Source organism: Pholis gunnellus (assembly GCF_910591455.1).
Source record: "Pholis gunnellus genome assembly, chromosome: 15".
Lineage (NCBI taxonomy): Eukaryota > Metazoa > Chordata > Actinopteri > Perciformes > Pholidae > Pholis > Pholis gunnellus.
The window spans coordinates 19,538,759-19,564,920 of record NC_136542.1 but is presented as its reverse complement, the minus strand read 5'-3'; the positions used below and the strand labels follow the sequence as shown (position 1 = coordinate 19,564,920).

The 26,162-nt window shown below is 42.4% G+C and overlaps 1 protein-coding gene across 2 annotated transcripts in view; it reads left to right on the top strand.

The window, feature by feature from the left end:
* Window positions 1-25,807, top strand: part of adck1 (aarF domain containing kinase 1) — a 69,185-nt gene extending 43,378 nt beyond the window's left edge. For both annotated transcript variants that reach the window (XM_079174254.1, XM_079174255.1), the window contains exons 6-11: window positions 2,453-2,611; window positions 4,305-4,421; window positions 7,962-8,111; window positions 11,333-11,530; window positions 22,198-22,391; window positions 25,257-25,807. In XM_079174254.1, coding sequence (XP_079030380.1) covers window positions 2,453-2,611; window positions 4,305-4,421; window positions 7,962-8,111; window positions 11,333-11,530; window positions 22,198-22,391; window positions 25,257-25,416 — 978 coding nt within the window. In that variant the 3' untranslated portion in view covers window positions 25,417-25,807. The remainder of the gene's footprint in view (window positions 1-2,452; window positions 2,612-4,304; window positions 4,422-7,961; window positions 8,112-11,332; window positions 11,531-22,197; window positions 22,392-25,256) is intronic.
* The last annotated feature ends 355 nt before the right edge of the window (window positions 25,808-26,162 follow it).

The following is a 26,162-nucleotide window of genomic DNA, read 5'->3' as shown; positions in this document are numbered from 1 at the left end:
TATGGTTACCAAGGAGCAACAAAACTTCTCAAGACGGTGGCCAATGACCAGTCTGTCGCTAAAGCCCTCGTGGCTGGAAACAATTTCTGCTGCATACACTTCATCAATGGAATGAGCCCTCTATCAACCAAACACTGCAGAAAGGAGAGAATAGACAACTGCACAGGACAGGGGATCCAGCCTCCTTTTCTCGCACCAGCACTGGAACCCTGACTACTTTGCCTTGTAACAGGCAATGGTGGATCCCGCTGTAGCTGCCTGGATGGTCTGCACAACCTGTACAGACAAACAGTACTCTCAGGAGTCCAGCCTAGAAAGGATGGCCCATATCGGGCAGTGTGCCTATTGCCCCCACCTCTTAAAACGAAGCCCTCCAAGAACAATGGTCCAGTCCTGGACCATTCATCTGAGTCACTTCTGCATACCATGGTGCTGAGCGGTGACGTAAAGCATAATGCAAATGAGCCCACGCCCAGGGGTGTATTCCCTTGCTGTGACAGGAAGTACCATCGCAGGCAGTGGGTGTTGCATCGGTTGGTGAACAACTTACATTTTTCCAAACCGGGTCCAAATCACTGTCGACTTAAAGTCTTAACCTTGTCTTGCGGGCATTTCTTCTTTTTAGGACGTGGAGATCCAAAATGGGTCTAAATTACTGCATCTTCTTGGGAACCAGGAAGTACACAGAGGAAAACTCCCACTGTTAATCGGGAGTGAGGACAACAGACAGCCTTTCTCTGCTGAGGTAATCTATCTCCTCCTGGGCGGATAGATTCACCTACTTGACCCCCTTGAAAGGGGGAGGGATACTGCAGAACTGGAGGCAATAAAGCAGTTCAGCGTCCTGTGCATCTATTGTGTTGTGTCGCCACTACACATGAAGCTGTCAGAGGACGAGCAACCGACTGTGGCTCAGAAAACTGATATCCTGTCTCCCACCTACAGACCCGCCATAAACAGGAGACTTGCCCATTGGGGGCCACCATAGAAAAGGGCTGAGCCGGCAATGAGGTCTGTGAACGCACCACCTGCTCTCTCGAACACGCAGCAGCATGTGACTTTGTGTCACTGTGTGTCATCCCTGCTGTCTGGAGATCAGTCAAGGATGAACAGACACATGTTTCATGGGCTTTGATCTCGAGCTCTGTCTCGCTCTCATTGCAGCGTAGCGTCAGAAGTAATTTTGGGCAGAGCCCGGTAGGCCAGGCAGGCTGGTGGTTGCTGAACACGCTCTCTGTGTGGTCCATGCCAAGGCACTCGAAGCAAGCGTGACGAAGATCCGTACCAGCAATGAGGCCGGGACATGAGTTCATTAAGCGACGACTCAATCAGTGGAGGTAGGCAGTCATTGGGAGAAAAAGGATGGCTCAGCAGCAGAGGTCTGCTGCCTTTATATACTGTGGTGTTTTGCACATATTTTCTTTAACATAGCCGGCCGGCAGCGCGTGGTTTTTAGTGCATGTGAGTGTGTCCCACTGGCTAGCTCGCGGCTACCGTTCTGCGCTGCTGTCATAGGGCGGATACAGCTGATAAACACCCACCCTCCGGTTCCCCCTCAGGTAAACACTGTTAAAGAGGCAATCACAATTCTCCCAATTTCGTATCTTGCACCTTTAAAGAGATCAGACAGGTTTGAAAGGGACTGCCCATTTACAATTTTTGAAGTCATCAGAAGTCTGATCCGGCATGGATAGAGAGCCAATGAAAAGAAGCTCAAATTGGACTGGTATGGTCCAGCATCCCAGTGAGTTGCATGACATCTGTTTTTCACAACAGACAAGAAGTATAAAAAGAATAGATGTTCTGATGAGCTGAAAAGTGCAAGTATTTACTTATAATATATTCTATAATAAATATATTCAAAGTGTATCTGAAATTGATATGAGGTTTCAGCAGTTTGATCTGTGAACTGTAGATCTTGTCCCACTCTGGGTTTTCTGTTGACCAGTATGAGCAGGAGGGATGATTACCACAAGCAACACTTGTTTATGGGCTCCTGACTGTCATTTTAAAACAGGCATCGTTAACTTATCCTTTAAACATACTGCGTTTGCCATGTACAGATATTGGGTTTTTGTAGAATCATCCAAAATTAACATTATTGTCTGGGAATATGGCTTCTCTAAGCCCAAGCTGAGATAACCCTGGAAACATCATCATTCTACAGCTGTTCTCACAGCCAGAGTGGTATTTACCATGACTGATAAACTGATCCAGATGTGTGCCTCCTCTACAGGTGATGGAACTGGTGCTGCTGGTATCAGATTGGCCAGAAACACAGTTGAAGGTGTTAATGGACTGGACGTAGTGCTGTTTCATAGCAGTTTTCTGTCACCCAGTAATGATGATGTCCTGATATATACTGGCATAACCTGTTGGTAGGACATCACTGTATATGTATATGCCTTTATTGTACTTGACAGTGAGACTGATAGTGATTTGTAATTTGAAGGTGATGTTGAAGACGGTCCATTGGCTCTTCCCAAACTTCGCCTTCATGTGGTTGGTGGAAGAGGCCAAGAAGAACATGCCGCTAGAGCTGGACTTCCTTAATGAGGGACACAATGCTGAGAAGGTGGCCAACATGCTGGCCCACTTCTCTTTTCTCAAGGTACACACACACAATTACAGTGCAAGCATTTCTACAAGGCTTACTTTTATCCACAATGGGATTTAGCTTTTAGTTTTAGTTTTGACTTTTTTGGCCACACATCCAAGTAAACAGCTGATAATAAGAATACAATAGAATAATAAGAGACAGTCTGTTTCAATTTAAAGTCCTAGTATTTCAAATTGTACTCGATACAGTTAATAGAGCTCAGACACACAGCTTTCTGTGTGCTGCCCGTCAGCTCTTCTAATTTCTAACAGAGCAGGGTTAGCAGAACACCGTAAATCATATTTCCCTCACTATACAGAGCTGGACTTCATGTCCATTATCATTTAATTTCCTGCTGTCCTTTTTCTTCATTCGTCTGTTTAAGAACTTTTATTAGCTCTGGTAAATGTGAATTAGACTTCTTTTTACAGCTGTCCTTCTTTGTTCGATGTTCAAAGCCACAGAGCGAAAGCCTCTTTGGTTTTGTCTTCTTTTCTGTCATTTGCTTTTGACTTTTTTCAATTATATAAGTTGGCATGTGATAAAGACATAAAACCTAGCAGAATGAAAGATAATTATGTGCAAATGCCCTCCGATACATCCATTAAAACTCCAGCTTGGCCCGAGTGGTGGTCTACAATTAACAACTTTGACTTTTGACAGGCCATAACTGCTCTCTGTAAGAAAAACATTTGCTTCCTTTAAACATTTTTTTAGGATTTAATGACCTTAGATTTTTTGAATTCCTTTGTAATTTCTGATCAGCCAGCAATATATTGAGTACGTTTTTGAAGAAATAGAGGAGGGCCCTTGATTATCAGTGCTGTATAGATTGCTTGACTTCAGTAAACAGTATGGCCATTGAGCAATGAACTTGACAAAGGATGCTTCATATAAAATAGTGAGTAACTCGTCAACATCAAGTGTTTTCAAAACTATGTACATATGCTGAGCAAGTTTTCTAATATATACTGTGTATAACGTATGAGTGCCTCAGTATTTTCATATCCACCCATAAGGGACACAACTGTCAGTGCCCAGTAGATCAATCATTAGACTTGTAATGTAGATCGTCAGGAGCAAGGGACAAACAGAACTGCACATGCATACAGGAAATTAGTCAATATTTTACAGAAACAATGGACTTGCTGAAGCCACGGAATGGGAAAAAAATAACTATTAGTGTTAATGCTGTGTCATCTGAGGGTCGTACCGTCACTGGAATAAAGAGGAAAGTGGATATGGTTCCATATGAAAAGTCTCGCTGCAGCAACGTCATCTGTGACTGCACTGGGAGAGGGTCGAGGGGAAGTCTCTATCACGGTGATGGATGATAGAATACGTTCCATAACAGGTGACACAGTCAGGCATAACAACGGAGGATGTTCCCCTGGACAGCGACTTGCATAAACCTGCATGTGAAGAACCATCCATCTGTCTCTGCCAATAGCAGGACGCTGTGTAGACATGCTCTCTTCTGAGGGCCTGACTAGTTAAGGCATCCAAAAGAAGTAAGTCAGCCATGACTAGGGCTGCCGGGATTAACCGGTGTTGCCATAACTGAGGTGATGTACGTCACTTTGAAACTGGCTATTTTAACTCAAACCTATAATCTAATCCACACCTGTAAGAGGGCTGCACAGGAGAATAACATCTAGTGAGAAAGTGGTGGAAAGAAAATCAACATTTTGCTCTCTTTCTACAGGTTCCCATGATCCATTGGGATCTGTCCACAAAGAGGATCCTGACCATGGAGTTTGTTGAGGGGGGGCAGATCAATGACAAGGACTACATGAAGAAACACAGCATCAATGTTAACGAGGTACTGCCTGCTGCCCTGACAGCTCTCTGTAAGCCTTAGAATCAACAAAGCTGTGTGTTTTTGTGAACGGGGGTGTGTGTGTGTGTGTGTGTGTGTGTGTGTGTGTGTGTGGAAGTGAGAGAAAGACAGGCGTTAAAGTGAGAGTAGTAGTTTTAACAGTAGTTGGAGTCGCTGTGATGTCTGATATTACATGCAGTGATCGATTTACTGATGATTGGCTCTCATGGTTCTCTATGTTTACAGCTTTAATTCTCTCCACGGTGACAGAAAAGTGTTGCTTTTACTGAAAAAAAGAAAACGGGACTTAACCTGTGATGTAACCCTCCCTAAGCATTAGGAGGAGCAGCATGGGGTTCAGTACGTCTCTCAAGGACACTTTGTCACACTAGTTCTGTAACGCATCAACTCAAATTGCTATGCGATTGAATGTCAATCAATTAATTAGCAATCAATCAAGGTAACAATTATAAAATGATAAAAAGGTGATGTCTGAGATTTAGTTTGAACATTGGCCCAGTACCAAGTCCTCGATTAATGACTTCAACTATTGATCAAACGTCCAAATTGTAATGTTTGCTATAAATTGTGCTACATGATGAATCAACTAATCGTTTCACCTGCAGCGTTAACAACAGCAGTCTGTGTTCAACACTCTCATACTCTTACTTACAGTATTATGTCAAATATCCAACATTAGAAAATACAGACATAATGATTTGTTCCAATATCAGCCCCTACAATATCTAAAAAAAAACTAAAACTTCAATTAAAGTCATTCAAATGGAAGTCACATCAACATTTTTCCACCAAAAACTGTCCCACTATTATTCACATTTTTTCTAAAAATGTTTCTTGATGAAGTAACTAGTACAGTTAATATTGGTATTACACACACATTTACGGTCATCAAATCTGAAATCGTGTGGGTGTTTTCCTAGCTAGAGAAGACAATGACAAACACACAGGACACAATAAATGATTAATTGTCCTTTCCATGAGCACATACATTCCAACACACACGCATAAAGAAAGACAGAGACACACTATCTGAGCATTAGGCAGTGATAATGAGTATTATAAGACAGCTGATGAGATCGAATAGAGTAGGCTGCATAATAATACACACACACACACACACACACACACACGCAAAGCGACAGGATGGACAGAATTATTAGGTGGCAGTGGTGCATGCTGGACCCTGTGTCTGTAATCACAAGATGGATGAGGGCCCACATAGGCTTTCCTCTGATCTCAGCCCTTGTGGTGACCAGAATAGGACGGTGCTTTGCTGATTTTCTTGCCTTCTTCCCCATATTGGTGAGATTTAAGATATGACTGCGTGCACTGATTGGACAACGTCCTTCAAACCCAGTGGTCCAAGAGCCTTTGAACATTTGTGACACATTATTTTAAGTTGGTTCAAATATTTCTATTGTTATCTCAGTGTTGTTTAATGCAGCAAAGTCACAGTCCCTTTGGTTTTATGTCAGCTGCTGCTGAAAGTCAACATGCTGATGAGGTTGCCCATATGCCAAAATTTGAACGACTGCTGATATTATATATGTGATAGCCACACTTCACTGATTTCACTGGTGTGTACGTGGACATTTCTTATGTAATTCTGTCTCATTGCCCACAGTGGCTTACTAACCCACAGAGCTTAAATGGATAGATAACAAGGTATGATAGTATTCATTTTGTCTCATCCTGTATGTGTGAATGAACATTTTTTTCTTCGGACTGGGATAAATTGTCTATCCTAATAATTCATCCTTAGTTATGATGTGATGTAGGTTTTACAGAAGATGGTGACTTAATTTAAGCTACAAATGTAGCCACAATGAATAGATGTATGAATTATTCTTATTCTTATATTTTCTGAACACAGAATAATACAGAGGTCTGTATTTAATTGTCATAACTCAATCTCTATATGACGACAGCAGTGAGGTACTGACTACATCTTTAAGGGATTGTTCGACAGTTTTCAAATGTGCAGATGGAAAAATCTTGGGGATGTTTTCAATCATTATTTTTGGCAGCTGTTGATAAAGTTGTGTCATGTTATCTTGGGGACAGAGAGCAGTGATAGATTGAAATGGAACCAAGTCCATATCTCAACCACTCACATGTGGGGTCCCACAGGGGAGCATTTCAGGACCATTTTTTTATTTATTTATTTTTTCCCTTAGCCTCAAGTGGCTCAGAGTGGATGATACGTTTATTTATTGAAATGTGTAGTGTTATCCCAGTCGGGGGAGCTTCACTGATTCTGTACCATGCAGATTCAAAATGCTGTAAGGCAAAGGACTCGTTTTTATGTTCAGCAGCATTTATGTGGAAAGTGTTACCTCAAGTCTTGAGTAGCAGCCGGTCCTAAATATTACTAGTGAATCGATTGAGTTGCAGTAGGTCCTTAATACTTATCTTGTTTATTTCAGTTGTTCATGCATTGCCATGAAAATTGTGTCAGGGTTAAGAGTATCTGAGGTAACTTACAGTTGCTCTATGCTATGATCCCTCCTGTTGTAGGTAAAGGGGCTAATGCCTTAACTGTACTTACCCTGACCAGCATTGGGGAACTGGATGGGGGATGTTGCAAACTGTGCAAAGGGACTCAATATACTAAGGTCAAGTAAAGTTATCCTCCTTTTATGGAATTGGACGGGTCTGGGGAAACTAGTCTTGATGCACATGTGAGGAACACACTTCATCAGCTGTTTGTACTCTGGTTAATTGTACTATGTGAGGTGAAGTTTGAGCATGTGTAATGTTTGCTCTTGAGTTGAATCTGGTTGGTTACTACTAATAAAAAGGCATCCCAACATCCCACAACGAATTCACTGCTTGAGTCATGAGTGTCACATGACCTCCATGTGACCTAAAGAACCCCCAATGAACGTGACCTCACCCACCGCACCATCGCCAGTGTTCATCACAGGCAGGACAGAGTGTGAAGCAGCCCCAGGTGCAGTCCCATGAGCCTGTCTGGAATCCTGCTCCGAGTCACATACTACATCCAGCTTGTGTCTGAAGCAGCACCAATTGAATTGGAATGATGCTTCATAATAATAATAATTTCATGACGAGGTGTAACTGCTCGTCTTCAAATGTCTTCAGTGTGTGTCAGCGTGTGCCTTTGTGCTTTGTGGCCCTTCTGTCTGGCCTCGATGCCCTTCTGAAAATGTTATGGCCATCGACCACAGTGGCTTTGATGGCCAGCCCACACTGTCCCAGCTGACTGTGGCTTTCCTCCTCTGCCTCCCCCTGTCTGTATGGTTTTTAGACACCAAAAACACTCACAAAATCAAATCATTCCTTCCTTCTAAAACAGTTCTACCACAGTGTATAAATCATTAATAATGACAACACTAAACTACTATTGTCACACGTACTGAAGGTGAGAACATAGAAGACAACAACATTTAAAAGAAGGAATAAATCATGACACGTTACGAATGGTTGAGCTATTTTTTTTTTAAGTGTCATTTTTGCATTCTTTCACCTTTTCCTTTTCCTCCGTCATGTCCCCAACAGATCTCGGAGAACCTGGGTAAGATGTACAGTGAAATGATCTTCGTCCATGGCTTTGTTCACTGTGACCCGCACCCGGGCAACGTGTTGGTTCGTAAGTGTCCCCAGAGCAAGAAGACGGAGATCGCCCTGCTCGATCACGGCCTTTATCAGGTGAGAAATCTCCAGGCTGCCTGCGCATGCAGAAAACACCATTTGTTCTCAAATTGCTGTCCATTTTTCATGCTGCTGGCTTAGACCTTCAGTTCATGGCTAGAGCAGCAAACACACAGTCCAACATGCCTACAAAAGACATAGCTGCAACACACACTTTCACAGGCTGACACACACTTTCATTAGAGCTACAGCAGGATAAAAGCTTTTTGATAAACAACTCATTTGATGTTGTTCTTAGCAAAGTGCAGTATGCTGTGTTTGGATTGGTGCACCACAGCCGTAATCATACAGGCGCATATATGCACTCTCATGTTCTACACACACATACCCGCACGCACGCACTCACACACGCACACACACACTTTGATTTTTAACACACTTGCTCCTACAAAACACCTGCAGGCTGACACATCCACATATCTGACATGTGTTTGTTTATTGCTTGTGCCTGTTTTCATGAAGAGACTTTAGTGATAAATATGCTACTCCTTTATCTCTGGCACACACAATATACACACACACACACATACACACACACTTCCCTCGGACCATAATGGCACCAATTTATTCCTAATGACTTCTGATTTCAGATGTCATTTTTGAGTGGACACACACACACACACACACACTCGCTCTCTCTCTCTCTCACACACACACACACACACACACACACACACACACACACACACAGTACCAGTTGAGCACTACATGTTGCATGTGTTTGTGAGGTGCTCTAGTTTGTCTGGAAGTGGCAGAGCTTTCTTAGCTGAGGGATTAAATGTGTCTAAAGGAAGTGATGTAAAAAAGCGCTCACTAGTTCAATGTTTTACTGATCAGAATGATGACATCACGCTTTTATCAGTCAGTTTGCATTTTGATGATTCATAGTTGATGCGTCAAATACTTAACAGCATCAACATACTGTATACGACTGATAATGTGACTTATCACAATATATGAACTCACTATGTATTGACAGGATGTTATTGATACTACTACTGAGCAGGATTTGAATGTGTTCATATGTTAGTTCTGTGTGTAAACATAGTGGCGGTGGATGAGAGACTGCAGACAGAGCAGAGTGTTTGCATGTCCATGCTTGTTGAACAGATGTATTGGCTTAGACAATAAGATCATTCCCCCAACCAGAAAGCCTGGCTGAATGGAGAGGTAAGGGCGCTATCCAGGGACACAAAAGCTGCCTTTCTGTAACATGAAGCATACCGAGTCCGAGAAAGACTGAAAGCTGGCCTCAAGGAGGCAAAGCGGAGGCTTCAAGAGAGACTGGAACAACACTAGATATGTGTGGCAGGAGATCCAATATCACAGCATACCTCTGTAACGTTAGCATCTAGCCATACGTTAACAGTTCATGCATGAATATAAAGCTAATAATAAGTGACAGAGATATATAAATAGCAGTATTTAACATATTTAACAGACTGACTGGTCAGAGCAGACTGAATGTTTTCAGACAGAGGATCAATATAGCTATATGGAAGGAGACAGAATGAGAAAAAAATCATGTCTTTTTTTAACATTAAAGCATGTAAACATGTTTTAGTAGAAACCACAAATACAAGTATGAACCCTGAACATTTGCATAATATATAATTGGAAAGATGATACGCACCCAGTTACAGCCTGTTCACCCTGCTGCCGTCTGGCAAGAGATACGAATTATCACGGCAGTACCACCAGACTCTAGAGCCGCTTCTTTCCTCAGGCTGAGACTGCTCCACTCATCCATAAAAAATGGTTTTGTTTGAGTTTTTTCTCTTGTGTAGCATAAAGGGACTACAACTTGCATTTAGTTGTGCATCCCTGTTTTGTAGAATGCCAATAAATGAAGCTTGAACCTTGAAACAAATCCACACACCAGTTCTGGACAGTGTCTCTCTGTGTTGGTTTTCTCCAGGTGTTCTGGTTTCCACCCACAGTCCAAAGACTGGCAGGTTAGGTGAAATACAAACTCTGGAGCAGTCTTTGGATGAGTGGGCCCTCGTTTTGTTTGTATTGTGCATGAGGATCGGCACAAGCACATGTGTTGGTTTCACACTTTTCCGCTGAACTGATGGTGGCAGTAACACTCCAACAAAGACTGCTAGCATTAGGAGAATCCATGAATCATTCCTTCTTTGGTTTTTCAGTTTCAAAGTTGAAAGAGTTTTTGTAATCTTTCGTTTTAGTCCAGAAAAACTGAAAAAAAGAATAAAATTGGAGCAGTGTAGTGAAGCAGAACCCAGCTTGGTTTGAGATATAGAGATATTCAGCACAGTGGATGATATTGTGAAAAGTAGGCTAGGGATGTCGGAATTAACCAATTTCTACATACAGTTATATAATGTCACAGTAAGAATTGAAGAAGCTACAATATCTATGGTGTCCTGATTGTTGCAGTGTTGCCCGGTGAAACTCAGTTTGTATGCGGTGAAATCTTCTCTCGCGTAACCCGTGTGTTCGTTTTGTGTGAGAGAGAGTCGTGCCACTCACCTGAAGCGCTGGGAAGAAGAGATGTAAAAATGTCCGAGGGAACCGACATTCCAGACTTATATCTGTCAATAAAGGTGCTTTAAATCGGAGGTGTGGGAGCATTTTAGATGCAGAAAATGACCCGGGAGTCATGTGAACTACGAATTGATTTCACATTTTAACTATCAAAAGTTTTACTGACAATCGTCATCAGCTGACATTCAGTAAAATTATGCAATCTGGAAATCAGCATTGATGCTTCACTTATAATGTTACACTATGAATGATAAATCTGTGTTGAACTCAGCAGGAGGCGAGCTAGTAACGTTAGCAGCACCGGAGCTAACGTACCGAGGTTCCATTTAGTCACACTGTGATACGTTCATGCTCTATTTAGTAAAGATCAAATATAATGTTTTCATGATGTGTTCAAATGTAATCTTGTACAATGTAGTTTTGGTGAGAAACCTATATACAAATATAATAATATAATATAATAATAATAATAAATACAGTTGTTAGCAGGTTTTCCACCAACAAACTCTGCCAGTTGTGTTCAATGCTTCATTGGTTGTGTGCATTCACAGCCACATGTGCAGTTGATAGCGAAAATAAACATATATATATAAGGTACAAAAATACAGTAGTATGCAATACAAATACAATCTACTGTTTACAGATTACCATACATGATCAATCAAGTAGACACAATACTAACAAAAGACATCTAATCCCGTCCCTTCCAGGTCCTTCAGCCAGCCTTAAGGTTGAACTATTGTCGGCTGTGGCAGGCTCTGATAAAAGGGGACATGTCCGGGGTGGAACGTTACAGCCTCAGACTGGGAGCTGGAGATCTGTACCCCCTGTTTGCCTGCGTGGTCACCTCTCGCTCCTGGACCGCCGTCAATGCCGGCATCAGTTCTGTTCCTGTCACACGCTCTGAGGTACTGTATGAGCTCACACACACACACACACTTACACTGTAGTTATTCAAATGACAACCTTTTGTTACAAAGTGCTTCACAGAGGTTCAGAAAGCAAATTGGAGTACATAAGTTGGAGTAAAGATACACTTTGAATTGGAGTTACACGTGCAAATCCCAAGTGAAGCACAAGCCATTAAAGGACTGGTTTTGATAGCTGTGCTGATTCAAGCTGCGTACCAGTTCCATCATGACAACGGAAACGCTGAAATGCTTCTACAGTGTTGGGATCTGGCAGAAGCATGCTTGCTCATTAGCGAGTATGAAAATTAAACTATTGATATTAATACAATTATTAATAAAAAACAGGGCACCACCCTGGGATCAGGGACCAATAACCAAACTGTGGATTAAGTCTCAAAATTGGTGTTCACTGTGTGTGCGTGTGTGTGTGTGCGTGTGTGTGTGTGCGTGTGCGTGTGCGTGTGCGTGTGCGTGTGCGTGTGCGTGTGTGTGTGTGTGTGTGTGTGTGTGTGTGTGTGTGCGCGTGCGCGCAGAGACAAAAAGAGAAAAATGGCAGACGTAGTCTCGTGAGTGATTACGCTACGCAAGACTTAACAATGGCGGAGGAGAGAGGAAAGAAAGAGAGGGGAACAAGAAGACGTATTCACATAAAGTAATCACGTCACGAAATACTCCACAATGGTGCCGAGGCCGCAATTATTTAACGGGGAAATAAGACACACAATAGAATAATAAAGTACAGTTTACCAACATTACTCGGGGGGGGGGGGGGGGTGTATTTAAACACCAATGAGGCACCAGTGTTGTGGTTTGAACCAGATCTCACACATAGGGGAGATTTTGATGCCTGATTCACAATGTAGGCTTGTAGAGCTGGATATCTGGTGGACGTTATCATCCATACTGATCATAAGTATGAACTGAACCTGGTCTGACATTGTATGTATGGTATATCATTTAGATTTGCACCACTTTTAATTGCAACTGCTGCACAGCAATTTACCCCAGGACATAGTTTTATTTTATCTTAGCTTTCCTTTTTCAACTTCTACTTGTGCACAGAAAGAAAGGGTTTTCACAGTGTGGTGTGAAAGAACTTTACTAACCCCAACCTCATTTAACACCATGTGGGATAAACTGTAAAGCCAACTGTGAGCCAGGTGTTATCATCCGACATCAGTGTTGGACTCACTAATGCTTCTGTGGCTGAATAGAAGCCCAACACAAGCAATTTGTAAATGCAGGTTCAAAAGTTTGTATAAACATCTAAACATGTTTTTGATGAAAATGTCCTTTCCTTTTTAACACACATTTGTGGATTTCTATTTCATTTAAAACAAGAAATATTTGTGTGTGAGAAATATATTAATATTTGTATATGTGGAGTTTGACATTTCTTTGAGTGCAAACACATTTTGTTCAGAGTCATTTTCCATATAAATCAATTATGAATCAATTGTGAATCTTTGTGCATTAATTCACATTTTGACTGATCTAACCCCATAGATATTTCACAACATTTCACAAAACACTATATTTCACAAAGTGCAACTGCATTTCACGAAATACATTTCACAAAATGAATTTCACAAAATACAACATTTCACAAAACGCAACACGAAACACTTCTGAAAACACACACGTTCTCAAACACCAACATGTCCCTCTGCCTCTTGGCTGGCTTGATGCGCTGTCTGTCTGCGGCAGGTGTTGGTAGTAGCTCGGCAGGTACCGCTGCCTCTCCTCTCTAAAGGACTGCTGCATGTTTGCACTGCACGTGTCTTTGTAATGGGCATCTTAGCGAGCGGACACAACATCAAAACAAAGGACCTGTCACATCTTATGACGCGTAGTGAATTTGTTCATTCTTATAGTCGTACCGATGTGGGGAAACCGCTCTCACGCTGGTGTGCGTTCACAACTTACATCACCGCACACAATTTGTCCGGGGAATCACGCTGCACTTCTTGATTCCTGAAGTCAGCACATCCTATACACTAATGTTGTGGATGATTTTAGGCGGTGTGGATGTCATAGTCGGAGCTATCCCAGTTCCTGTGAACCGGGGAAACTCCATCCCAGACCTACAGGCCCTGGGCAATCAGCTGTTTCACAGTGCTTCATGATCTTGGCCAAAAACTGATAAACGCTGGTCCCACTATTATGGCAAATGTGCCACGGACTAACAACTTGCCAATTTTGAAACCAAAGAAATCACAATTGTTTTGAATTGGAAATCATACGCTCCTGCTATGGAACACAAAATATATATGAGAATATAATACCTTTATATTTGCACTCTTCCAACTTTGTGCTGCAACCGTTTCAAAGAAACGTCCGTAAGGATAAATAGTTTTATTTTATCATCCCATCAACCTGTGAGAGGCAGTTATTTGCCGCAAAGTATCCATTCTGCCGGAAATCTAACCGAAGAAGTACTTTCTTTGTTGCAGACTGACGGTGCATCCAATCAGCGACGAGGAATCCTTGTCCAATGCGTCAAATGCCGTTGTGTATTCTCTCTTGTTGTAGTGTGCCGTTGTCAACACTGTAATCTAATTCACAAATAGTACAATGCTGCTAAAACAGGAAATAGACATGCTAAAAAGACACTGAATAGACCGGGATTTTCAAATGTCGCCGTTCTGAATGAACTCGGTACCAGTTCCAGCCCTGGTTATTAGGTTTTTAGAATCCACTGGCATAACACTGGTTTGTGTGTCCCATTACCCACAGGGGTTCCATATTGTCATCTGTGCTCCAGAGAGAATGTATTTATACCTTCCTTATGCAACATGTTAGAGTTGGCAAAGTACTACACTCCACTCTGCTACAGTGTGCCACCCCCTCACACATGTCGGGCAATACCAGGCAGAATTTGGCCATTACATGAATAACTCCGTGTCTTCTCTTGTATTTATAAAAAGGAAATGAATCATAAAGTAGAGCTGACAGAAATACCAATAACAATGTATTGACGATATTCTTTTGTTAAGCGTCTCTGAACATGTTGCAAAATTCAACATTAGCCCAGTAAACCTTGTAGACGGTGCAGAGTATCACACCTACTGCCTGAACAAATAACAAACTGATGATGCAGCGGTTCTTAGAGCATTAAGGATAAAGTGAAGAGGACAGCTCATGGTGTCATTTCAATTCTAATCAATAGGGTTCATCCTCTGGAGAGCAGGAATGTGATCAGCACATTGCATTGCCAGCTGCCAACTACATTGGAATTGTTTTAATCCATTTTGTATGACAAATTACATTTTAACTTCTTTTTTTTTATTTTCATGTTTGAGGGTTAACAAAGTGACAATAACAAAACTCAACATCAGCATCAGTGGACTCTAAAGAATAACACCATCCATATATTTTGTCACTTTAATTTTAAAATTAGCAAACTGTGCAAGCTCAACTTCAAAAGGACATTTGAAACTGTTCTTTTCATAATGGCAGGATTCTCCCAGGCTGCCACATGCAATCTTAAAATCTACTGGGTGGGATTTAACAAAAGTATACAGATTTCTTAAATATCCTTCATCTATATATGGTAGAAAAAACAAGATAAAGAGTGTTCAGCTCCCAAACGTTCTCGTCACTTAGCTCCATCCACAGTGAATCCATATGTTGTTTTTGGTTGGTGTGTGTGTGTGTGTGTGTTATGGCCGCCTTGCTCTCCCCCATCTGTATAACCGTTTTGGTTTGTTCTTGCATATGCTAAGAAGGATGTGTGGTTCCCCATCTGTGATTGGTTCCCAGATGCCTATCCCACTTCCTGGTTGGTTCCTGAAGGAGCCTAATTGGAGCAGGACCAGTCCTCCAATCCGGGAGCAGAACCCTAGAACACCTGTGTTTAAACAGCAGGCCAGATTGCTGGTTTTGGCAGCTGTGATTTCCTTTGAGGGGCTCTCCACCGTGATTGTGTGCTAAATGTGTTGAGCCTGTTGATTGTGTGAGCGCTTTTGGAGGCCAAGCATTGAGGCATTTGTAATTAACTGAAAACTGGGCCATGTATGTCTTTGTGTTTTGTCAAAGTTCCTTGTAAATATAATTACTTTATTTTACCAACTGGTTTAATGCTGCCTCCCCTCGTGAGCTGGGTTGTGCGTGTGTGTGTGTGTGTGTGTGTGTGTGTGTGTGTGTGTGTGTGTGTGTGTGTGTGTGTGTGTGTGTGTGTGTGTGTGTGTGTGTGTGTGTGTGTGTGTGTGTGTGTGTGTGTGTGTGTGTGTGTGTGTGAGGTGAGGTAGAGAAAGGGAGCAATTTAGTGCACTTGTGTGTTTGAGAGATGAAAACGGTGACGTCGTGATTTCATGCGTTTCCCTCGGTTTCCTCGCAGCTCGGGGATTTTTCTTTATTCCGTCGATTCCTGTCTGCTGCTCTGCTTTTCAACATTCTTTTTTTCATCACTTGATGATGTTCTTAACACATTATGAAGATACGGGACCATCTGTCAACATTGATGAAATGGGCATGACAAGTATTTTCTTTTGGTGTTGACAGAAGCGCAGCACTGAGGAGCTTTCTTGTGATCGGTTGTGATTATTAACAGCATCTCTTTGAAAGGTTGTTGTGCAGCTTGTATTCTTTTGTGACTTCGTTGTTTGTATCTGTAATAACTTGGGGTCATACTTTTCTTAAAAAGCGAATCAGAAGGATAAGAACTCACTGGCAAGATGAAGGAGAAAAAGGTGATCAGTGTTACTGTTGAAGTGACAGCGTCCTCTGGTAGAGGAACGGGGGGGATGTGGTCCTACAGTCCTTTCACAATGACCATGATCATTACCTAGCCATAACCAAGCGCTGATTGTTTTATACATAACCATGAAGATTGCCTAACCTTAAGATAATATTAATAATAATAAATAAGGAAGGAGACTACGCCTGTGTGCGTTTGTATGCATTCATCACCATAATAGTTGTATTCCAATGTGAGAATGTGTGTAAGTAAAACATGCTCTTCTCCCTCCGTCGGTCTCCCACTTTAGCTGAGATGAAAGCCCTCCCATCAATCTAAACCACACACACACACACACACACACACACACACACACACACACAGCATTAGGCAGACTCCAGTCTAGTGCCCTCTACTTGAACACACTTGTTGATTGTGTAGTACTCTGGAGCTAAGAAGACATGTTGAGACATCTCTGTGGCCACAACCACTCATCTGCTTTGCTTTGTCTTTGTTATCTCTTGTGACAGCTCCTCTCGTCGGTTCTTTGTTGTCCTCTCTCTCCTCTTTTCACTCTCTTATGCATGGACGGTTTTTAAGTCCCGATGATGCATTCCATTAGTGTTAATGCAATCCCATGCACTAAGCAAATGTTGAGTGCTTTTAGAACTGTGGCTTTTTGCACACGCGGGGACATTTATGTTTTTTAATGAATGTTTCTCGACTAAACATTGAAAACATCAAAAATGTAACAAGTTGAGCATATTTTGTCATACATTTCTCTCTGTGCTCCTTTGTTAATCCAAGCTAAACGTGTCCTCCGTGTTTACCTGTTGTCTTGATATCTCAGTATAAGGTAACATGTACACTTCCTGCACAGGCATTTAGCATTAAAAGCAATATTCCAGCAGTTTAAAGGGTAACATTCCTGTCCTCTAGGAGGGCGTTTAATGGGACACATCTGCAGGAAGTGTTGAGTTTCATTGACGGTAGCAAATCATTGATAAGAAACGAGCTAAATTGAAGTGATAAGAATTGATTAGTAACTGTTAAAACTCCAAGCAGCAGAGTTTCTGTAATTACCAACTTCCAACTTGTAAATACTGTTTCTGTCCTAATCAGATTGTAAAGCCCTCTGAGGCAGATTTGTGATTTGTGATTTTGGGCTGTACAAAATAAAATGAATTGAATTGAAAAATAGAATAATTACAACTGGGAAACCGATTTCTCTGAAGGCTCCGATATAAATAAAAACCTGAAAATAAAAACAAACATGGAAACTTCATTTCAGTCATTTAAGGTAATTTACAGTGCTACTTTTACCACAGGCACTATTTTGTAACCCTCACATAACCGGTCCAATGGTACGAACACTTGATGGTCATGAACATGGGAATTTGTCCCATCTCTAGCATCCATCCCAGACTTTACCATGTGAGCCATGATGGTACAAGTGATACTGCCTCCTTAACAAATACCGGTCTGTGCTCTAACATCGTTTTTGAATGTGGGCTACAAGTGTAGATATCCCACTCTGTCAGCCTGGCCTCAGGACGAGACCCCAATGACATCTGAATCAGACTGCATGTGGTTTCTGTTGTCTGCGAGGCGTCTCACTTGTCTTTGTATCCCCGCCTAGCTTCAGGCTGTGTTCTATAAAGTGAGTGACAGTATGTCTGGCGATGACATCCAGGTAGGACAATGACTTGTCAAAATCAACCAATATGGGTGTTTGACAGCTAATCCAAAGGCCTCCGTGATATCTGTTGTGCCATTGGAAAGCTGTGTGGCAGGGGGCTTTAGGCGCTGTTCAACAATCCAACAACCACTTTGTTTGGAGCATACTGACCCTTCAGTTAATGTTCTTACTGGAGAGAACTGCCTCACATTCTCAGCTCTTCAACCCTCAGCCCTCACCATAAGGAAACCCTGACTTCACCGACATCACTTCTCCGAGTTTCTGAGTGAAGCAAAACCTCAGACATTGACCACCTTGTCATCAACATGCGCATTTGTTTAGCCTCATTTATTTCCTGCCCTGAGTACAGTTGCATCTGCCTACTCTGACCGTGTTGACAGCATATCTTCTAGTAGATTCTGACATTCTCCCTCCGCCGCTGCCCACCATTTTCTACTGTCTGCCGGCTGCTGTATGAACTCATCCTGCAGACTCTCTAATACACTGGGGAGAAAAGAAAATCACCAGCACAGATCCCCCCATCCCCCTCCAACTGCATTTCCTTTGCCTTTTGCGCGGCTTATTATCGCACCACTTACAATACAATATGTCCTTATTGAAGCTTTCAGATGCAAATGAGAGCACTGTCGCCTTCTCTGTGTCCTGCTGACAGCTGTGAGGCCTGCTAACCAACCTCCTATAATTGCTACTAATTGTTATTCCCCCAGCAGGACTCGGCAGAGCACTTCAGAACACCCAGACCACAGTCATTTGGACTGGGGGGGAGCTGGAGTATTATGTTGCTGGTGTATGTCTTTACCTATTGGTTTAGTTTTTTTTAAGTAAATAAAGAAGAGATGGGAAGTGACCAAGGGGGGTGTGCAATTATTCCAGGAAAAATAAACGAGGAAGGATTTATGCTACTACATGTGCCTCCTAAGGGCAATGCTCAATACCTATAGAGGAAGTAGTGTCCGTGTACAGTAAGACCCAAGCCATAGCTGGAGGATGAAGCACTATAATGGCTCCAACAAATCCCAACTCCTATTGACTCCCATTGAGAAAGCACCAACTTCTCGCTAGAAATGCTAAATCAATAAATGTTTTACGATGGTCTCGATCGCAGGTGGTCGTTTTTGGAAATGATTCCTCCGTTAATAACTTAACAAGGCCGGGGGACATTGATGGACAGCTGTGATCAACAGTAGGCTCACCTGCCGCTCTGTCCGGCTTCAGGAATCCCACTGACTGACTTTCTGAGCTTCTACATTCTGTTTCTTTGCTGCATCAGTTTTGTTTGTTCACATTACGTCCCGTGGGTGTGAGACGGGGAGCAGAGCGAGGGTTTATCTGTGTCAGGATGTTGACTGGCTGTCCGTCTCTCTGTGTGCCTGTCAACTCTCTGTTTATCTGGACTGACAGCTCTGACAGTGCTGCTGTCACACACTTACAGTATGCAGGGATTTATAAACGGGGCTATGAAAACCTTTTGGATGCGTTGTTTTACAAAATACAATAAAACAAATTGAATTATTGGATTTTCATTACTAACAGCAGATTGAGTTGTTCGTTGTCATGGTGTCATCCCGTCACCTAATTATGGAAGTTGATCATATTTGATGACAGCAGCTTATGTATGGAGGGAGATGGTAACCCTGTCTCTGTTCGGATGTGGTCTCTGGTGTCGGATGTCCTCTGTGACCGGCCTCAGGCTGTCCACTGACTCCTGGTGCATGAAGACAGCCCTCCTCCCAGTGGGTGCTGTGACTGGTTTTGGTTTTCCTCTCAGGGTTCTGGTCTTTAGGGTGATCCAGCAGAGATCGGGGGCCGTGGACACCAAAGCGTTTCTTCCCATCTGAAAAACACCCGGCTTTTTCCGGGGATGTCACCACAGACACCCAGTTCGAATTGTTGCAAATATATAAATATTGCAATATTGTGGGCCATTGGCTCATCGCCATTGTGTTACCTGCTTCAGCCGAAGACTCTGGTTAGATGTTCTGATTAAAAACAGATCAAACTGCACTGAGCTTTATCAACGGGCAAATATAAAGCTGCATATTGTTTGTGCTCCTATTCAGAGTTGTGGCTGTTCTGAAAAAGGTTTCCAATTAGCTTGTAATTTCACAGTTGTTCAGTTGACTTCTGTAACGCCCTGTACTTGTAAAGAGTGTGTACCTCCTGATTTTACTTCCTGTCTAAAGATAGCTAAATGACTAAGAGTTTTGTACGTTTGCAGTCCACTTTGTTCCATGACTAATAGTGTAATTTAGGCCTGTTGATGTGCAGCAGGGAGAGGCCTTTGAAGTAGAGTAGAGCAGGACAGTGACGCTCACATGGAGACTCACGCAGCCATCTTCAACATCAAAGGGAACAAGTAGTCATCATGGAGGCCAACGTCATTCCTCCGTCTCTCCCTTTCTTCCTCCATCATTTCTTATTTCTATTCTCAGTCATTTACACTATGTTGTCATTTCTGCTCAGTACTATTCTTGTTTTAATCCCCTCATGCTTCCCCTCTATTACTTTGCCTGGAATTTGTGACATTTAAACACACCTAGTAGCCCACTGAAAGAGCACCAGATCTCTCTTACAAATAGATGGATCATTGTTATTGATTTATCGATCTGCACATGTTCTTTTTCTGATGAGAATATATATATATATATATATATATATATATAGTTACGCCCGGCTCGTGGGCCACAACAAAGGAGGGAGACCAGACGAGTTAAAAGTAATAATAAGCACATTTATTTTAGGAATACATAAACTAAACAAACAAAATACAAACAACAAAATAGTCAGGAATCAGTAATGTGTCAGCCAAAGAAGAGACAGTCAATGATCAGGTGTGTATATGTATATATATATATATATATAGTTACGCCCGGCTCGTGGACCACAACAAAGGAGGGAGACGCACACTAGATTTGCAGTAACAATCTTAAAATTATTTAAACCAAGTCAAAATAGCAACGCAACAACAGGTTGGTGGAGACGGACGGAGACCGACAGACACTGTATATGAGTGTGTGTGTGTGTGTGTGTGTGTGTGTATATATATATATTTACATTTACACACACACACACAAACATCTGTACACTGTACTCAAGTATTTGATTTTGGGCTGCAAAGACAGAAGGGACAAAGCTCCTGCTAACGCAACTCTCCATCCTGGAGTCCTGTATCTGTGTAGATTGCTATGATGAGTGTTACAGCCCTGTTGTTAAGGTCTGACAGTTCAGATGGGGAGACTAATGATTTTGGAGTCAGTATTTTGGAACAGTCAGCATAGTGTAGAAGCTGGGAACAATAGAATCTATGCTGTTGTAGAGTAACGAACAGAAGGTGTCGGGCAACAGAAAGACATGAGCTTTGGCTGGCATTGTTCAAAGGTACTAAACTCTTTCTTTCAATATGCTGTGTTTGATTAAAACCCACCAGTTCCTACTTAAACCATGGAAATATAATAACTGGCTTCTTTTTAGTCAATTTCTACTTGGGTGTTTGCGTATGTTTTCCTCAACCTCAGGTTCCCGTCAAGACATCAAGCAGACATGGTGACATCGCTTCCCACATAGGCAGCAATAACACTACGAGCTCTTTAAAACGCCTATGTCACAGCATGTTCTCAAATCGTTTCATCCCCCACATCTCTGATTTGTTCAGTGATTTAAATAGTTCTGGTGTTGTGCTCATTGACGAGTGTCTCCCTGGTAGGAAAACAACCATCAATTACAGCTTTACCGCCAAACATAAATAACCAAAGAGCCAGTCAGTTCCTCAGCTCGAATGACTCCAATGCACTCAAATCCCCACTGATAGTATATTAACACACAAACAGTAACACACATACTAATGAAAATCATAAAGGCTACCTGTTGTCCTTCCCTAAGGAACCTAGAAGAGACATGGGGTGACTGTGGCTCAGAGGTAGAGCAGGGTCGTCCTTCAGACAGCATCGGCAGTTTGATCCCCGGCTCCGCTAGTCCATGTCGATGTGTCCTTGGGCAAGACACTTAACCCCAAATTGCTCCTGCAGGCTGTTCCTATGGTGTATGAATGTGTTATGAATGTTACGATAGTCCTGATGGGCAGGTGGTACCTTGCATGGTAGCCCCTGTCATCAGTCTATGAATGAGTGAATGATGACATGTTGTGTTAAAGCGCTTTAAATGGCCGGAAGACTAAAGAGCTACAGTCCACGTCAAGGACAGTCAGTCAAAATGGGTGAAGGCATCAGTGTGGGTGGACGGGGCCTTTGACTTGTACGTAATGCTCTCCCTGTCTGTCTCCCTTGGCAGGACGTTGAGATTCAGACCAATGCAGCTCAATACCTGCCCCAGATCAGCGAGCTGTTGAATCGAGTGCCCCGTCCGATGTTGCTGCTGCTGAAGACCAATGACCTGCTGAGGGGCATTGAGACCACCTTACAGACCAGAGCCTCCTCCTCGTCCTTCATCAACATGTCCCGCTGCTGCATACGTGCCATGGCCAGGTCAGAAAGACTGGAATCTTAGTAGTACATTTATTTTCTGTTAAAAATGTATCTGTTTTGGGGCCTCTACATTTTCTAATAGATACTTAACATTTGTGTCCAGATGAAACACTCAATGTACCATATGCTGACTGATGCTACAGTCCTGTCTTCCTCTGCTCCTTCTGCTGAGACAGTGGACTTTAACTCATTGCAACATGCTCTTATTGACTTGAATCTGCGTTTAAATGCAACTAAAATGAAGGCTATGCTATTTGCATCCAGTAATACAACGTTTTTTATTTTTGCGTTGGAGCGGCCGCACAAACAAATGCGGAGCGCTCAGAAAAAAAGACACTGTCTGTAGCGTCTTTTCTCATGCGGCTGCATCCGCTCTGTCCTCATTGGGAACAAGTGAAAACAAGCCAGGTGACATGTGCAGGCTACACTGTGTGCAGGTGTTGTGAGTCCCATTTAGTGTAGTTTATATCAGGTGAGGTAAACTCTGTGTATTTTGTATTGAACAAATTGCAGTTTGGAGTTATGGGACATTGAGAAGATGTTATTGCAGATGTTCTTCCAGGAGTTGATATCGATGGCTCACAGCATCAAGATCAGCAAGATCTTTTTCCTAGTCATGGAAGGAGATTCATTTTTTGTATGACTGGCTATGTGTGGTTTTGGGGACGGTTTCAGTTGCGAATATTGCAGGAAGCTGTTACCACTGATATCCTATCAGTGAGCCAGTGAGTTTACTACGTTATTTGTGGAGTTTACCTTTTTTTTCAATGTGAAAACAATTCTATCTCACTCTCTGCCTGAGGAGTTGGATATATTGAGGTATTTTATCCTCAAGCTGAGATTTTCTGTATCTCATTTCAGGTTTGCACATTCAGGGAGTGTTAATATTGTGAGTTCAGATGTTCGGAAATGTTTGTGTTCCCAAAGCATTAATGGTGATATTTCAGTCAATTCAATGAAGGATGTCTGTCGAGTCTCTAGAAAGGAAATTGTTTAAATCTTTGGTTTGAAAAATGTAACGTTGGTGGATTTGGGTGAACTTAAAGTTTCTTGTAAATTAGACCGGCTGTAGGTGTACATGAGGCACCAAACTACTATTGTGCAGTGGTTCCCCATGTGTTGGCAAGCCTTTTTTATTCCAACCAATCACCACCGCAACTTGTGTCACTGATTAGCAGACCTGCAGCCACAGAAGAGCATCTAATCAGTTCAGTGTTCCGCTGTAATGCTGAACTGTAATGAACCTCAGAACCCAGAAGTTAATGATTACTCATTTCTGAAAATTGCTGTTTAAAGGTACACCTTGCATTGGACCACCAGCTTTTCACATTGGCTCAAGTGGCTACAGAACTACCTCTGGGCAAACAATAAATGCATGGTGTCCTAAGAGAAAGAGAAAGAAACCTTTTTTTCTAGTCTAGATTGAGTCTAGATTGTTGAGCTTCGATCTTTAACTTGTTATAGCAGCAAAGGCATGGGTGTTACCAATACCATCAATGGTGGCTCTGTTCAATATATGGTTTACAAGTCAACATGCACAATACCAAATCTATTGAACTGCAATACCTAAATGGATTGCACCAAACTTGAATATTGTATTAGTCAGAGTATACCGCTGCCCTGAACCTAAATACTGGAGGAAACCGTCATACTTTCACACACTTTCATCCTGAGCAAGATATCACAACAACTACATTGACATGACATGTGTTTGCATATTCACAGTGACCAGATGATGAAGTTTGACCCTGATCAGTGTCTCGGTGCATGACGAGACTAAGAGTCTACAACAGGGGTCCCCAAACTTTTTCCTGTGAGGGCCACATCACTGAACATATCGTTTGACCTAGGGCCCGATTATGGGGGGGGGGTGCTACTCGCGCGATACAGAGAGCAGGAGAATTGAAAACGCTCGACCATGTATTGACAGACATGACATGCCAGCGTGTAAATAAATTAAGCACAAGTACTCGTCCTTCAAGCTCCCGTCTCTCGGCTCTTCTACTTCTTCTACTCTTCTACTTCTACAGGGTGCGCGCATGACAGCTCTCATCTCGTTCGCCCCCTGGTGGTTGGCTGATTCAGGAAGCGTTTGATTTGATATGTAGCAGAGCACGTATTTTAAACGTTAATATCGCAGACGATCATGCTCATTTAATCGTGGCAGCCAAAATCGTGATCGCAATTAAAATTCGATTAATTGTGCAGACTGAAAAAAAATCATAATGCGTCTCTGGTATTGTTCAGGGGGCCGGACCAAATGTGGAGGCGGGCTGCATCCGGCCCGCGGGCCGTAGTTTGGGGACCACTGGTCTACAACATGCTCTGTGAGGCACAGAGGAGCGTTGAGCTTACTGCTAACATGTTCTCAATGACAATGCTAACAAGGCGATGGTTAGCATGGTAGCATGCTAACGTTTGCACCTTAGCACATAACCCAAAGCGCAGCTAAGGCTTATGGGAATGTCATTTATTTGCAGGTCTCTGGTGATCCTCTGACTTTTTCTCTTGCACCACCCACAGGTTGACTTTCTTCTAATTAGTTTGTTTTATGACCAAAGTCAGAGGGCCTAACTCTTGGAACTGTGAATGTTAGGTAGAATTTCAATATGTGTTGAGATATTTCAGTGTGGACAAGCGTGGTTTAAAACGAATATAACTCTTGTTAGTATCCATGTTCCAGAGAGCACCAATCCCGACCCAGAGTTTGGGAATGACTGGGCTAGAGGAGGAACCCTCTCATTAATGTCCTAGTGAAGTTGTGAATGTGTTTTGATTGTATGAGCATTTGTAAAAGCATTAATGATTCAACCCAACAGCTTCAAATGTTGTCTGACCCTCGACCTTTCCTTCTCTGGCTGACAGGCACAAGAGGAGTAAGGCTAACTCCAGGACGAGGCAGCTCCAGATCACACTGACAGAATCCCTCAACCTGGGGAGGCTCACTATGTATGAACTGTTTCTGTGGGTGAGCAGCTCGCCGCTGGGACACTGGCTCACCGCTCTGGTGGCTTTTCTGCACTGAGACGTATCTGGACGTCACTCTGGGACATTATCAACATACTGGAAGTTAGGTTGTAACACACTGTGAACACATTTTGAATATGTGCTCATACACACACACACACACATACATGAGTTCCACTCATCTTAATGATACACTCTGTAACTCTTTGGAGACATAGAAGGACACCAGATACTGATGTCTGTCCACACCAGGAGACAACCATCGGTCCAGTCGGCGGTATTGATATTAACACATTTTCCATTGTATTTCTTTCACTCAGGATGAATTGTACATTTACGATGATTATTGTCTGATAATATTTCTCATAAACTTTACTTGAACTGCTATCTTACATACAGTGTACAGTACCTGAGCTCACTGACCGTATCTGGAGACGCTGCAGAGAACTTCTCGGCCATTAGATAAGAAATAGTTCCTTCATACTCTTGTTGCTTGTGTCAAAGCTCTATTTTCTTTTTCTTTCATGTTTTATTCGCTGTAGAACAAATGACCTTTAATCTTTGTTACCTACGGTGACATGTTACAATGTCTGTTCTCTGTGGATGTTTCATAATTTATGATGAATAAAGTCAAAGGAAATAGAAATGTAAGAATTCAAGTGTACAATGTCGGTAGTTGGACCCCCGTGTCACTTCTCTTTTCTGGTGACGTGTTTCATCATCTTTCACAAGTTCTCACCGAGGAGGAGGAACACCCTTTTTGTAACCACACGTTCTTGAATGCTAAATGCTAAAACAGAATAG